Source organism: Mobula hypostoma, chromosome 2, assembly GCF_963921235.1.
Source record: "Mobula hypostoma chromosome 2, sMobHyp1.1, whole genome shotgun sequence".
In the NCBI taxonomy this organism is placed as follows: Eukaryota; Metazoa; Chordata; class Chondrichthyes; order Myliobatiformes; family Myliobatidae; genus Mobula; species Mobula hypostoma.
Window position 1 is genome coordinate 85,545,810 of NC_086098.1, and position 13,702 is coordinate 85,559,511.

General features: G+C 44.3%; 1 protein-coding gene across 2 annotated transcripts in view; it reads right to left on the minus strand.

Moving 5' to 3' along the window:
- The window catches only part of LOC134341817 (interferon-induced, double-stranded RNA-activated protein kinase-like), a 67,647-nt gene that overhangs the window by 41,904 nt on the left and 12,041 nt on the right, over positions 1–13,702 (minus strand). For both annotated transcript variants that reach the window (XM_063039761.1, XM_063039755.1), the window contains exons 4-6: positions 10,773–10,915; positions 8,241–8,370; positions 2,368–2,453 (exon numbers count right to left, since the gene is read on the minus strand). In XM_063039761.1, coding sequence (XP_062895831.1) covers positions 2,368–2,453; positions 8,241–8,370; positions 10,773–10,915 — 359 coding nt within the window. The remainder of the gene's footprint in view (positions 1–2,367; positions 2,454–8,240; positions 8,371–10,772; positions 10,916–13,702) is intronic.

The following is a 13,702-nucleotide window of genomic DNA, read 5'->3' on the forward strand; positions in this document are numbered from 1 at the left end:
AGAATCTACGGAGGGGAATAAACAGTCGACATTTCAGACCAAGACCCTTCATCGGGACTGTTCATTTCCTTCCATAGATGCTGCCTGACTTGTTGAGTTCCTCCAGCATTTTGTGTTGTTGGAGTTACTATTGTGGTGGTGGGTGTGGGTCTGATTTCAACACTTAATGAAAATTTGGGTAAGTACATGGATGGACTATGTTCCATGTGCACATCGATACAACTTAGGTAGAATAACGGTTCAGCACCATCTGGATGGGCCCAAGGGCTGTTTCTATGCTGTTGTGCTCCATGACTCCATTGTTGTATCAGAAATAAAGCTGCCAATTTGGGCACACCAAGGTCCCACAGGCAGCGCCAGCTCCTGGCCTGAAGATGTGGTTAATCGCCAACCACACCGGTGAGTCTGATGGCAGGCTGGATAAAGACGGTAAAATTACTTCCCTGAGAGATACTGATGGGTTTCAAAGTTCAAAGTAAATATTGTGTATTATCAAAGTATATCTCACCGTATATAACCTGAGAGTACAAGAATCTAAGAAATTTCATGGTATTGTTACCTGATCAACTTTTATTTACAATACCATATTATTTGATGTGAATTCAGATTCCCCAGTGGTCATGAACCCCTGACCCCGGGTCCATCAGACCACAAGATAACTGCTGCAGAACAAGGACCTTTGACATATTGACTCTGCTCTGCCATTCATCACAGCTGATCTCATTAAATGCTGGAGGAAGTCAGTAGGACCTGTAGGTAAGGAGGGCTATGGTCCATGTGCAGGTGATGGGGACTAGGCCGATTAATAGTTCAGCATTGACTAGATGGGCCAAAGGGCCTGTTTCTGTACTGTACTGTTCTCTTACTCAATGACCTAATGAGGGGTTTCAGTCCAAAATGTTGCCTGTTTATTTCCCTGCATGGATGCTGCCTGATCTGTTGAGTTTTTGGTGTGTGTTCTAAGAGATAAATAAAAGGTCCGATAATTGGTTATCCCATTGTTCAAAAGTCCCAAATCTGGCTCACTGCGTCCCATTTCCCAAGCTTCTTCCAAAGACACCAGCACCCCTAGCCCCGTTTCCCACTATCCTTGGATCCCCGTCCCTGTACTCGTGGACACTCCCCGCTTTCCCTACCGAGGAAGGAACAGCCAATCTTATGGGCCAAGAACCTTCCTCGGGACATGCTGTTCCTCCAGCATTTCGTACTTTACTCTGGATTTTCAGCATCTGCAGAACCTCTTGTGTTTATTGGTCTCAGACACTCACTACTAGTCCAGTAACTCATCTGGAAGGGAATGGGGATGAGAGGAGAGTGGGATGAAGGGAGATAAGTGGGTGGTGACAGCGAATAAGGACGAATGGTAAAAGAGGGAAGGAGAGAGGAAACAACAGTGACATGGGGAAGGAAGATGAGAAAGGAAAGTCCCGGTGAGTGTCTCTCGTTTCCCTCTTCCCAGATGCCGCCTGACCAGCTGAGTGTTTCCAGTGCTTTCTGTTTCCATTTCTGATCTTCAATGTCAACAGTTTTGTTCAATAAATTACCATGGAAGAAAAATAGCCAGGAAAGAGAAGAGGGAAAATGGAAGGGTGGGGTTAGAAAGAGAGAGAAAAAGATACAGAGAGAGATAGAGATAGAGATAGTGAGGGGGAGAGGGGGAGAGAGGGAGGGGGAGAGAGGGAGGGGGAGAGAGGGAGGGGGAGAGAGGGAGGGGGAGAGAGGGAGGGGGAGAGGGAGGGGGAGAGGGAGGGGGAGAGGGAGGGGGGTGAAAGAGAGGGGGAGCGGTGAGGGGGGAGGGGTGAGAGAGGGGGAGGGTGAGAGAGGAGGAAGGTGAGAGAGGGGGAGGGGTGAGAGGGGGAGGGGTGAGAGGGGGAGGGGTGAGAGGGGGAGGGGTGAGAGGGGGAGGGGTGAGAGGGGGAGGGGTGAGAGGGGGAGGGGTGAGAGGGGGGGAGGGGTGAAGGGGGCTGACAGAGAGGGGTGAGAGAGAGAGAGCAGTGAGTGAAGAAAGGTAGGGAGAGCATGGGAAGAAGAAGCAAGAGAGAGGATAAGGACAGGAAAGAAGGAGAGAGAGTAAAAGAGCGAGAGAATGGGGAAGAAAAGAGAGAGAGATTAGTGAAAAACTGAGAAGAGATGGGGTGAGAATGAAGAAGGGCAAGGACAGAAGGAAGACAGGCAAGTTATCCCTAAAAGAATCAGACATTAAACAACTGGATCATTTTTCAAACACAGGGTCCCTTCTCCTAAAAGGGTAACTATTGTACGGATTAGTAGATTAATTGATCACGTGGGTGTAATTGGGCGGCAGGCTCATTGGGCTAGAAAATACTGTATAGATGATGGAGGGATGGATATATAAAATGGAAGTACCTTTGGGGATTCTGGACAGGAAAGTCTTCTGCATTCTCCTTGGGCTCTTCCTCATTCCTCACATCTACCAGTGATTTCTCGAGATCCTAAATCAAATAAAGAGAAAAGAGGTTTAGTTTTATAGTCACAGAAGTGTACAGCACAGAAACAGGCCCTTTGGCCCATCATCTCCATGCTGACCTTTCTGCCCATCAGACTCAATCCAACAAATTCTATGCCTTGACCATTTAAATGCTCTTAAACCACAAGTGTACATGACTGTCACCTCCTCTGGCAGCACATTCCAAGTATCAACCCCTCGCTGTGTAAAACAACTTAACCACTCAGGTCCCCTTTCAAACTCCTTCCTCTCAACTTAAACCTACCATATCCTCTTGATTTTGATATAATCTTAATTTTAAGAGGCAAAGATAAAGTGCAGCATCAATCAAAGAAATGCTCTTTCTCTTTAGAATCTACCCTCCCGATCTAATGCCCTCTGGTCCTAGACTCCCCCACTGCTGGAAACATCCTCTCCATGTCCACTCTGTCTAAACCAATCAATATTCAACAGGTTTCAGTCAGATATGTCCCTTATTCTTCTAAACTCCAGCGACTACAGGCCCACAGCCATTATTTTGGAAAACATTCTTAAAATTCATTTGGAGATTTCCCATTTGGAAGGGAGGGGGCACCCGGTGAGGCTGAGGAAAGGTCCAATGGGGTCAGTGGGAAGGGCAGATCCTGAAATGCCAGTTCTGCGGATAGTGAGGTAGCATGGCAGCGCTAGTGATCACCCATCAGGAGTTTGTACGTTCTCCCTGTGACTGTGTGGGTTTCCTCTGGGTGCTCCTGTTTCCTCCCATATTCCAAAGACGTATGGGTTAGGCTTAGTAAGTTAAGGGTGTACTGTGTTGGTGCTGGAAGCATTGCACAGCCTCAGAATGTGTTGGTCATTGATGAAAACAACACATTTCACTGTATGATTTGAAGTTTATGAGCCAAATAAAGCTCTTGTTTCTTTCTGTCTTTCCTTGCTTAGAACCAATAAAACACGATCACCCTTCCCCAGCATCAATTCAGCAAAGCCAAAAGGCTTGATGCCTACACCCCTACCACAGCACCTCTACTACCTGCCAAAACATTTAACATCTCTGCTTCTCCAAGCCAACACTGCCTCCCACTCCCAAAACTTGCAGTTATTGTACACACCACAACATTATCACCAGGGATGCAGTGCTGCTGCAGTTCACCCGAGCACCGCTCCAGCACCTCTGTAAAAGAAGTCAAAATAAACAAGCGGCGAATTTAACAGCAGCCGCATATTAAATAGAGGGAATTTTACGGAAGCGGGGGTTGGGGAGAGGGGGTGGTGGCTGGTGGGGAAAATACCATTAATAACATTAGGGTATTTGATCACTTTTGGTGAAATCCTGGAGCTGTGACTGTTTTGTGAAATTCCTCCTCGCTCGACCCGTTATCCCAGCATACCCTGCTGTAGCCTCCTGCCATTTCACAGATCCTCAGGCTCTCTCCAGCACTCGTCGTTTGAGCATTGTTCGGCAAGAAAATAAAAATCTTAGATCTTTTGAAAAGTGGCATGTTGCTTGCCGAAGTAGGCCGTAAGGTCGGTAAGAACGAATCGAGCATTCGCACAATAAAGCAGAAAGAAGCCAAAATTCGTGGAAGTGTTAGTGCTACCCCTACAATGGCAAAAATGGTCTCTCTGGTTTGTGATAAAGTGCTTGCAAAGACTGAGAAAGCATTAAGTGTGAGGCTAGAGAACATGTCACAGAAGCATATCCCTGGTGATGGCAAAATTATGCATGAAAAAGCACTGAGCCTCTATGAGCACTACTGTGAGGGGGTTGAGGAGAGCGAAAGGAAGGAGTTTAAGGCTAGTAAGGGATGGCTGGCTAGCTGTGTAAAGCACTACAGCCTCAAGAACTTAAAGATCACGGGAGAATCAGCATGGCAGATGTACCAAGTATCCTATTATGGAGCTGATCGAAGTACACGCTTGAAATCTCTCAGAAAAATAATTGTTGATCACAAACTATCAAAAGCTCACACTGCTGCTCTAAGTGTTGAAAATATAGCTAGTGAAGATGCTCTTGGAAAATTATGTGACACCATGAATGCTTCACAACTAAAGGCAACTTGTTCAATTTTTCATTCTGCGTATTATTTAGCTCAGAATGACAGACCATACTCTGATCACTTTGGCTTATTGGAGCTTCAAAAAAAATGGTATTGACATTGGAATTGGACTGCATTCCCCCACTAGTGCTACAGAGATAATTAATCACATAGCTGTTAATATGAAAAAGAAAATTTGCCAGCATATCAAGCAGATAAATGGCAAATTTTCTGTTCTCATTGATGAATCAACAAGCCTGAGCATTAAGACTGTCCTAATAGTTTATTTGAAATGTGAAAGTGATAAGGAAGGAGATCCCCATTTTATGTTTTTAGATCTAATTCTGCAACTATTGCTAAGCATCTATTGAACTGTTTCAATAACCATGGGTTTGATGACTCTTATTTGAAACAGAACCTTGTAGCATTTGCTAGTGATGGGGAGGGCGTAATGCTTGGTGTCAAAGCTGGTGTTGCTACAATTCTCAAGGAACATTACCCTGATGTGATAATCTGGCACTGTGTTAATCAGATTAGAACTTGCAGTAGGTGATTCAGTGAGAGAACTTCATGGAATAAACCATTTTCAATCATTTATGGACAAAATGTACTCTATTTACAGCAGATCACCTCTAAATCAACTAGAACAACAAATTTGCAAAATAGGCCATGCTTTGGGCACCAGGAGGGTAGCTAGCTCATTTTGAATAGTTTCAGCAGTGTGGCAAAAGCAATGAAGGATGAAACAAGATCTGGGAGTGACAGAAAAACCTATGAAGGTCTGTTGAAAACTCTCTCTTCAGAACAGTTTCTATTGGACTTAACTCTGATGTATGACACGTTGCATGAACTTGGTTTACTGTCAGACTGTTTACAGAAATGCACTACCACCATTGTTTATGCAGACAAATTGATCCAACGGACCATAAGATCACTACATGTACTGAAAAAGCAACCTGGTACACAAAACTCCAGAAGCTCAAGAGGCAGTTGAAAAGGGGAAGTTTGGAGAAATTACCTTAACAAGCAACAATAAAATTGTCTCCATTAATTATCTACAGTTTCTTACTAGTCTTATGAACAATTTGCAGCACCGTATGTTCACGGCAACATCCTTGAAAGGTTCTCAAACTTCTAAACCTCAAAGTATGTATAAATTCCTGCTAAATGAAAAGATAACTGGCCTACTGAAATACCGCCCAATTATGGAGAAGCTGCAGTATCATCTCTCTGTAAGAGGTTTAAGCTTTCTTCTTCCTCTGTAATAAGTGCCTTCAGAGATTATGTGGAGGATCGTGAATGTTGCATCCTCCAAGATTTACGCCCATTACTGAGCTGTTCACAAGTTATTCCTATTAGTACTGCTGAGTGTGAGAGAGAATTCAAGTCACTAGAACTTGATAACAACAACAGCATGCTCAAGAATTCTCATAAATCACGTATCATCACTTATGTTTGTTAAACTACACGGACCTCCTCTAGTTGAGTGGAATCCTGAGCCGTATGCCACATCATGGCTGTGGTACCACAGATCAGCAGATGACACCAGGACAAGAGTAGCTTCAGACCCCCCAACACATATTACGCCTGACCCTTTGTGGAAATTATTGTGAAACTTCTCATTGGTGGAATTTGGTAAGTAGGTAATTACTTTTAAATTGGTAAAATACATGATTACCATCTTTTTCTTTACTTGCTTGATAATTATATTTTATGATCATTAGTGAGTGCAACTGTGCAATACTTTGTCATGTTATTAAATTAAGTATTGTACGTTTTATTGTACCAGTTATACACTGAAATGTAGTGATAGGCTATAATCTTGTTAATGTCTTAACTATCACTATATTTTTGTGGAGCTCTGGAATTCATATATTTCTTTCATCTTGGTTTAGTGCTTGACATTATAAGAAGCCCTATTCATGAATGGGCAAGGAAGTTGCCCAGTACGTGAAATGAGCAGGTACACAAATTGGGTGTGACATATATATTAGATTAGATTAGATTCAACTTTACTGTCATTGTGCCGAGTAAATAAAAATAAAAAAGTGCTACAGCACACAAATATAAACGTACTGAGACAGTACAATACGGGTGCAATACTGCTTAGTGCTGTGATGTGAGGTTCAGCAGTGTCACAGCCTCAGGGAGGAAGCTCTTCCTGTGCCTGCTGGTGCGGGAGCGGAGGCTCCTGTAGCGCCTACCAGATGGGAGGAGAATAAAAAGTCCATGGTTAGGGTGAGATGCATCCTTGATAATGCTTTTCACCCTGCCCAGGCAGCGTTAATGGTAGATGTTCTCAATGGTGGGCAATTGGGTGCCAATAATCCGCTGGGCAGTATTCACCACACGCTGGAGTGCTTTGCGGTCCGATACGAGACAATTGTCATACCACACTGAGATGCAGTTGGTGAGTATGGTCTCAATGGTACAGTGGTAAAAGTCCATCAATATCCTGGGACAGAGGTGAGCTTTCTTCATGCTCCGCAGGAAATAAAGGCACTGTTTAGGGTCCAGGTGAAATCCTCGGAAATGTGGACACCAAGGAATTTGAAGCTTGATATACACTCCACTACAGCTCCGTTGATTTAGATGGGGACGTGAGTGTGGCTCCTGGCATGCCTGAAGTCCACAATGATCTCCTTGGTCTTCTGGGTGTTAAGGGACAGGTTACTGTCAGCACACCACGCGGCCAGGTGCTGGACCTTGTCCCTGTAGGCCGTCTCGTCATCCCCTCTGATCAGGCCAACCACCATGGTGTCGTCTGCGAACTTGATTATGGAGTTAGCACCATGTACGGGAATGCAGTCACAGGTGAAAAGGGAGTACAGAAGAGGGCTCAGCACACAGCCTTGAGGCACACTGATGTTCAGGGTGAGAGTGGAGGAGGAGAGGTTGTCTAACTTAACTGATTGCCATCTGTTGGTCAAGAAGTCCAAGGTCCAATTGCAGAGGGATGAGCTGATACCAAGCTGGCGTAGTTTGGCGATCAGCTAGGAGGGGATATAGGAAATGGGAAGCATTTTGTCAGCTCCGGCACCTAAAAAATTAGCACTGCACCCTTGATTATCACAGTGCCTGTGCTCCAACATTTGGGCCCCTTCCAACAAAAATTTTCCAACCCCTCTTAATTGCAATATAGAAATGTTGGGTTCCACTGTAATTCCTTCACTAGTGTACTGGAAGAGGCCAATATGAACAACATCATCGTAGGTCACATCATCTAGATGTCTAACTCACATTTCCCCAGACAGATCCTTTATTCCCAGTTGAAGGTCAGTGAGCCCCTGGTGGGCAAAGGAATGGTGTTAAAGGTAAGATCAAAATCAGCCTGAGGAAATTACTTCTACACCTGGAGGAAATCTGTTCAAGCAGCAGCTGCTGAACGCTGAACAACCAAAAGACCCAACCACTAACCACAGCAAACAACAGGAATTCTGCAGATGCTGGAAATTCAAGCAACATACATCAAAGTTGCTGGTGAACGCAGTGGCCTCTACAGTAACCCGAGGACCCACCAACAGACAATTCCTCAAGAGAACGTCATACTCGACTCAGTGATCACATTACCAACAGCCCCTTCACCAGGAGAAGTGATCTTTCCCACATCTCTTGCTAATCATCCAGCACAGAGCTCTTTAAGCAACAAGGCACAGAGCAGGCAGCTGAATCTTTCACCAGCTGTGCTAACAAGCCTGCTTTTGACTGTCCTCTGGGTCTATGTGCCACATTGTCCTCTTCTACTCAGTCAGTACCTTGGAAGTACATTGATATTTCCCAATTTCCTCATATGCAAGCCTTGCGGCTTCTCTCCTGGCGTCTTGCTTGCTTCCTCCAAAGCCTTCTGGGTATTTTCTATCACCAATGAGAACTTGACAACTAAACCTGCAACACAATGACAGTCACTTTAGCCACTGACACATCATCAAAACAGTACACCTGACCGATAAATCCAGGGGGTCAGCTTACGTGTGGGAGAATTTACATGTAACAGGCCTTTCTGGCCCAACAAGTGATCTGATTTATGGAAACCTGATGTCACACAAATTCTCCTATATGTCTCTGAAGCATTTTTCAAGGTAGTAGTGAAAAATATGCTTCACAACATTATGGATTAATGTTTGGATACAGTGGGCATTCTGTTATATTACATATAAATTATTCTGATTATTCAGTGTATATTCTGTTAGTTTAATTATGGGTAGTGTTGGAAATGGTAATGGTTTATTATTGTCACACGTACCAAGAGAAACAGTAAAACATACGCTTCATACAGATCAGATCATTACACTGTGCATTGAGTTGGAACAAGGTAAAACAATAACAATGCAGAATAAAGTGTAAAAGCTACAGGGGAAGTGCAGAGTGGTAAACATTAAAGTGCCAGATTGTAACGAGGTAGACTGTGAGGCTTAGCCCATCTTTTTGTAGAACAGGTCCGTTTAAGAGATGTTAACAATAGGCTAGTAGCTGTCCTTGAGCCTGATGGTACTTTCAGACTTGTATATTTTCTGCCCGATGGGAGGGGGGGAAGAGAGAATGCAGTTACCATACCAAACCGTTGTGCATCCAGACTGACTGTTCTCTAAGGTGCATTAATAAAAATTGGTAAGCTTCGACAGGACACGCCGAAAAGGGGCGGCATGGCAGTGTAGCTGTTAACTATGCAATTACAGTGCCAGTGACCCAGGTTCAATTCCTGCTGCTGTCCATAAGGAGTTTGTATGTTCTCCCTTTCACCGCATGGGTTTCCACCAGATGCTCTGGTTTCCTCCCACACTCCAAAGACGTACAGGTCAGTAGTTTTAATTGGTTGTAACCAGGTGTTACGGCTTCATTGGACCAGAAGAGCATGTTACCATGCTGTGTCTCTAAATAAGTAACTAAAATTGGCTCCTGAGGCATTATAGGCTTCGGTGAACTTTCTTGGCCAGGGCAGCAACATTGTTTATTATTGTCACATAAAATATTCAACAGAGTGAATTCATCACAGCCTGGTATGGAAACATCAATGCCCTTGAATGAAAATCCTACGAAAAGCAGTTTATATGGCCCAGCCCGCCATGAATAAAGCCCTCCCCATCATTGAGCACATCCACATAGAGTGCTGTCGCAGAAAGCAGCATCCATCATCAGGGACCCGCACCTCCCACCCAGGACATGTTCTCTGCTCACTGCAGCCATCAGCAAGAAGGCACAGGAGCCTGAGGAATCACACTACCTGGTTCAGGAACAAATATTACCCCTCAACCATCAGGCTCTTGAACCAAAGGGATAACTTCACTCTCCCCATCACTGAACTGTTCACACAAACCTATGGGCTTACTTTGAAGGACTCTTCATCTCATGTTCTTGATATTAATTGCTTATTTATTCATTGATTATTATTATTTCTTTTTTTTTTCTTTCTTTTTGTATTTGCATAGCTTGTTGTCATTTCCACACTGGTTGTTTGTCGCTTTGTGGATAGCTTTCTCATTGATTCTATTATGGTTATTGGATTTATTGAGTATGGTCACAAAAATATTAATCCCAAGGTTGTATATGAATACACATACATACTTTGATAAATTTACTTTTAACTTTGAACTATAGCAAGTATATGTAAAACGATGCAATACGGGTTACACTTGAAAATGGATGTTCCTGTCACACAAAGAAATTGGTTTATGGAACTGTACTCAGAACAGAATCTGAAAACATCTCGGTAAACTGCCTACAGGCATAGGTTCATTACAGAACGGAAACAAGCCTTTCAGTCAACCAAATGCAAACCACCAACCACCCATTTACACCATGGACAGCCCTAAGCCTGGTGCGGAAGGAGGGTGGTTAGGCATGCTGCTAGCAATTCCATTCCGTAAAAACTCAGAGCTATAGAGATGCCAACAGAACTTCCAAGGACCTCATCCTTGGGAGAGGAAGAATCTTCACCTAGAAGGCACCAAAAAAAATGGGCTACACTTAGGGATAACTTGAAAGACTGGCCCAGGACAGAGGACTCTGTGAGCTGTTGTTGGCGGCCTGTGCCCCAGTAGGGGTGATGGGCTTAAGTGTCTTTTGATGGTAAAAAAAAGAGGTTAAAAATGAACAATTACACCTTTGTTTGGACCCAGAGGCTGCTGTGACCAAGCATTCCGCCATCTCACCGGAAAATTTTGAGAGTTGAAGGGCCTGTTTCTGTTCTCAGTTTTGTGAGGAAAATCAGTAACGAAGATTGGTGTGCTGTTTGGCGAGGTGTGAGACGGTAAAGACATAATAATTTATCTTTACAAAGCTGCACTTACTTTTGAATGTGGGCCATCCCTGTAATGAGCTGGTTAATATCGTACCGTACTTCCAAGCCATTCTTCTGCTTGTACTCATTGAGCTTGCTGATGTAATTTTCCATGCCAGCTGGGCTCGGTATGCGGCTGGAGATGTTGGGAGGCTACAAGAAAAACATGTCAGGGACAATGCCTCTGATTCTGCCACCAACTCACACCGTAGGTGCCCAAACCATCATCACTTGGGTTTAGGGCACAGAGGAGCACTTGAATTCTTCTGTACAGCTGTACTCTTCACTGAACAATGGCACATGGGATTAAAGATTAGCTTTATTTGTCACATGTATATTGAAACATCGAAACAGACTGTGAAATGAGTCGCCTATGTAATGTTTTGTAACTCCAGAAGCTAATCGAAAGAAAACAAAAATGGGAGCTGGAGAAACTTGTGTAAGTTTTGTTTTCCTTTAGCAAGGCCCGCCCATATGACGTAACGATACTTTTGCATATAGCCCATAATGAATTACGTAAACAGCAAAGATTGGTTAATCAAACAACATATTTACATTACTGAAATATTAAATACACAACACTCCTCCCTGCTTAGCTATAAACTGTAACTCAATACAAAATGCATCTCAACTTATATACACATACACAATCAATATCAGCTGTGCAAAAGTCTTAGGCACATTTATATCGCTAAGGTGCCCAAGACATTTGTACAGTACTGTAGTAATTTTATGTCATGCACTGTTCTGCTGCCACAAAAAAGACAAATTTCATGATATATCTGAGTGATGATAAACCTGATTCTGATATGGGTCTCTGTTAATGGACTGAGAGTGGGAGAAGGGAAACATGGTTGGGAAAAGGGGAAAGCAGTGGGAAACACCAGAGAAACGTTCTGTAATGATCAATAAACCAGTTGTTTGGAATCAAATTAATTTACCTGCCGTCTCAGGGCTGGGTGTGTCTGTACCCACACCACCCCACCCATGGTACTCTGCTACCTGTCCCACACCCCTCCCACAGCACTCCACCTTTGCCATTCCAACATTTGCTCCCGCCAAACTTGCAAACTTGCTCCCCACTCCATCTTGACAAATGCAGTACTGTGCAGATGTCTAAGGCACCCTGGCTACAGTATATATGTGTGCCTAAGAGCTTGCACAGTACTGCTTATGTGGACTCACCAGACCCTAACTTGTGTCCCAGCAGCATTGGTCCATGAGTTACACTTCTTGATCTATAGGCATCTGGGGGCTCGCTCAGCAGCCTCTGCGACAGTCCTGATGTCCCTTTTCTTTGCAGCCACCATAATCCCAAGGAGAGAGTAGGTTCTGCACAGCAAGCAGCCAGCAAAATCTCTAGACCCCACCTCTATAGGCTTGTATTGTGCCCACCACCACAGACTCTGCCACTGCTGTACCAGGTCCTGTTATCTGGCTTTCTTACACTCAAATGCCTCATCAACCCAGTCTTCCCAAGGCACTGTCAGTTCTACCATGACCACCTGCTTCCAGGTTTCGGACAGAATGACCATGTCAGGCCTCAGGGATGATAATGTGATGAAGTCAGGAAACTTTAATTGCCTGCCCAGATCAACTTTCAGTTGCCAGTCAGACACTGTGGAAAGGGAAGCCTGCTGGTGATCTGGGCTGAGGCTCTGGTTGGTCTCCAGCTTTGACAAAGGCTATGGGCTTTCTAGGTTGGCGAGGTGCTTACTGTTGCTATGATCAAGGAGATACTTTCAGCCACTGCCTTCAGCACCTGGTTATGGCACCAGTGGCAGCAGCCTTCTTTCAAGGCTTTTGGGCAGTTCCTAAGGATATGTTCCAGGGCCCCTCTGCCAGAGTGAGGGGTACAGTATAATACACCTACTACAATATACAGACATCCACAGCATAGTAAATTTTGAACTGTCCCATTCAGGCCTAAAGATTTAATCGCTGTGGAAGATCTCTTAGTTTTGTGGGATAACATCTTTCCTGACTGGGGTTGGTGGGTGGGGGGTAGACACTCTGCTAAGCAAGTAAAACTTGTGGCTGTAAAACAACCTGAAGTTCAGTGGGCTACACACAGTACCTCTACATATATCTCTTTTGAATTACTCTCACTGTGATCTGCAGCATGTGATTTCCTTATTTCAAACTGACATAATGAACCACAGATTCCATGATCTTCAGAGGGAATCAGTAGACTTAACTCTCAAGTCAGCAGTTACAGCACCTATAAGCATTCATTGCCGTGGCTGGAAGTGCGGCAGGAGGTGTAGACTCCAAGCAGAGGGATGAGGCCCCCTCTACTCAGCATCTTGTTGGCAAATGAGCAGTTGCTGGAAAACACAACTGAGGAACTGAGGGCAAGATTGCTGCATTGAAGGGAAATGAGAAATTGTCGTGTTCTGTGTTTTGCCGGGATCTGGCTTACTCAGAGTATCCCACATACAGCGATCAGACTCCAAGGCTTCTTGATACACAGGATGGACCAAACTGCTGATTCAGGAAAGGCAAAAGGTGGAGGTGTATGTTTCATGATAAACTCTTTGTGGAACTCCAGTGTGGTGGTTCTGTCATACTCTTGTCCCCCAACCTTGAACACCCAACAATCGAAAGCCGACCATTCTATTTACCAAGAGAGTTCTCTTCCGTGATCCTGACTGCATTTACATATCACCATCAACTGACTATAATCAGGCACTTGAGATTCTGCATTATGCTGCCTCCAAACAAGAAACAGTCCATCCCGATGCATTTCAAATCATAGTTGGGGATTTCAATCAGGCTTGTTTGAAGAAATCCCTGCCCAATTACCATCAGCACATAACCTATAGCACCAGAGATCCCAACACACTAGACCACTGTTATATTAAGATGAGGCAGGGGTTCCCAACGTGGGGTCCATGGATCCCTCAGTTAATGGTAGGGGTCCATGGCATAAGAAAGGTT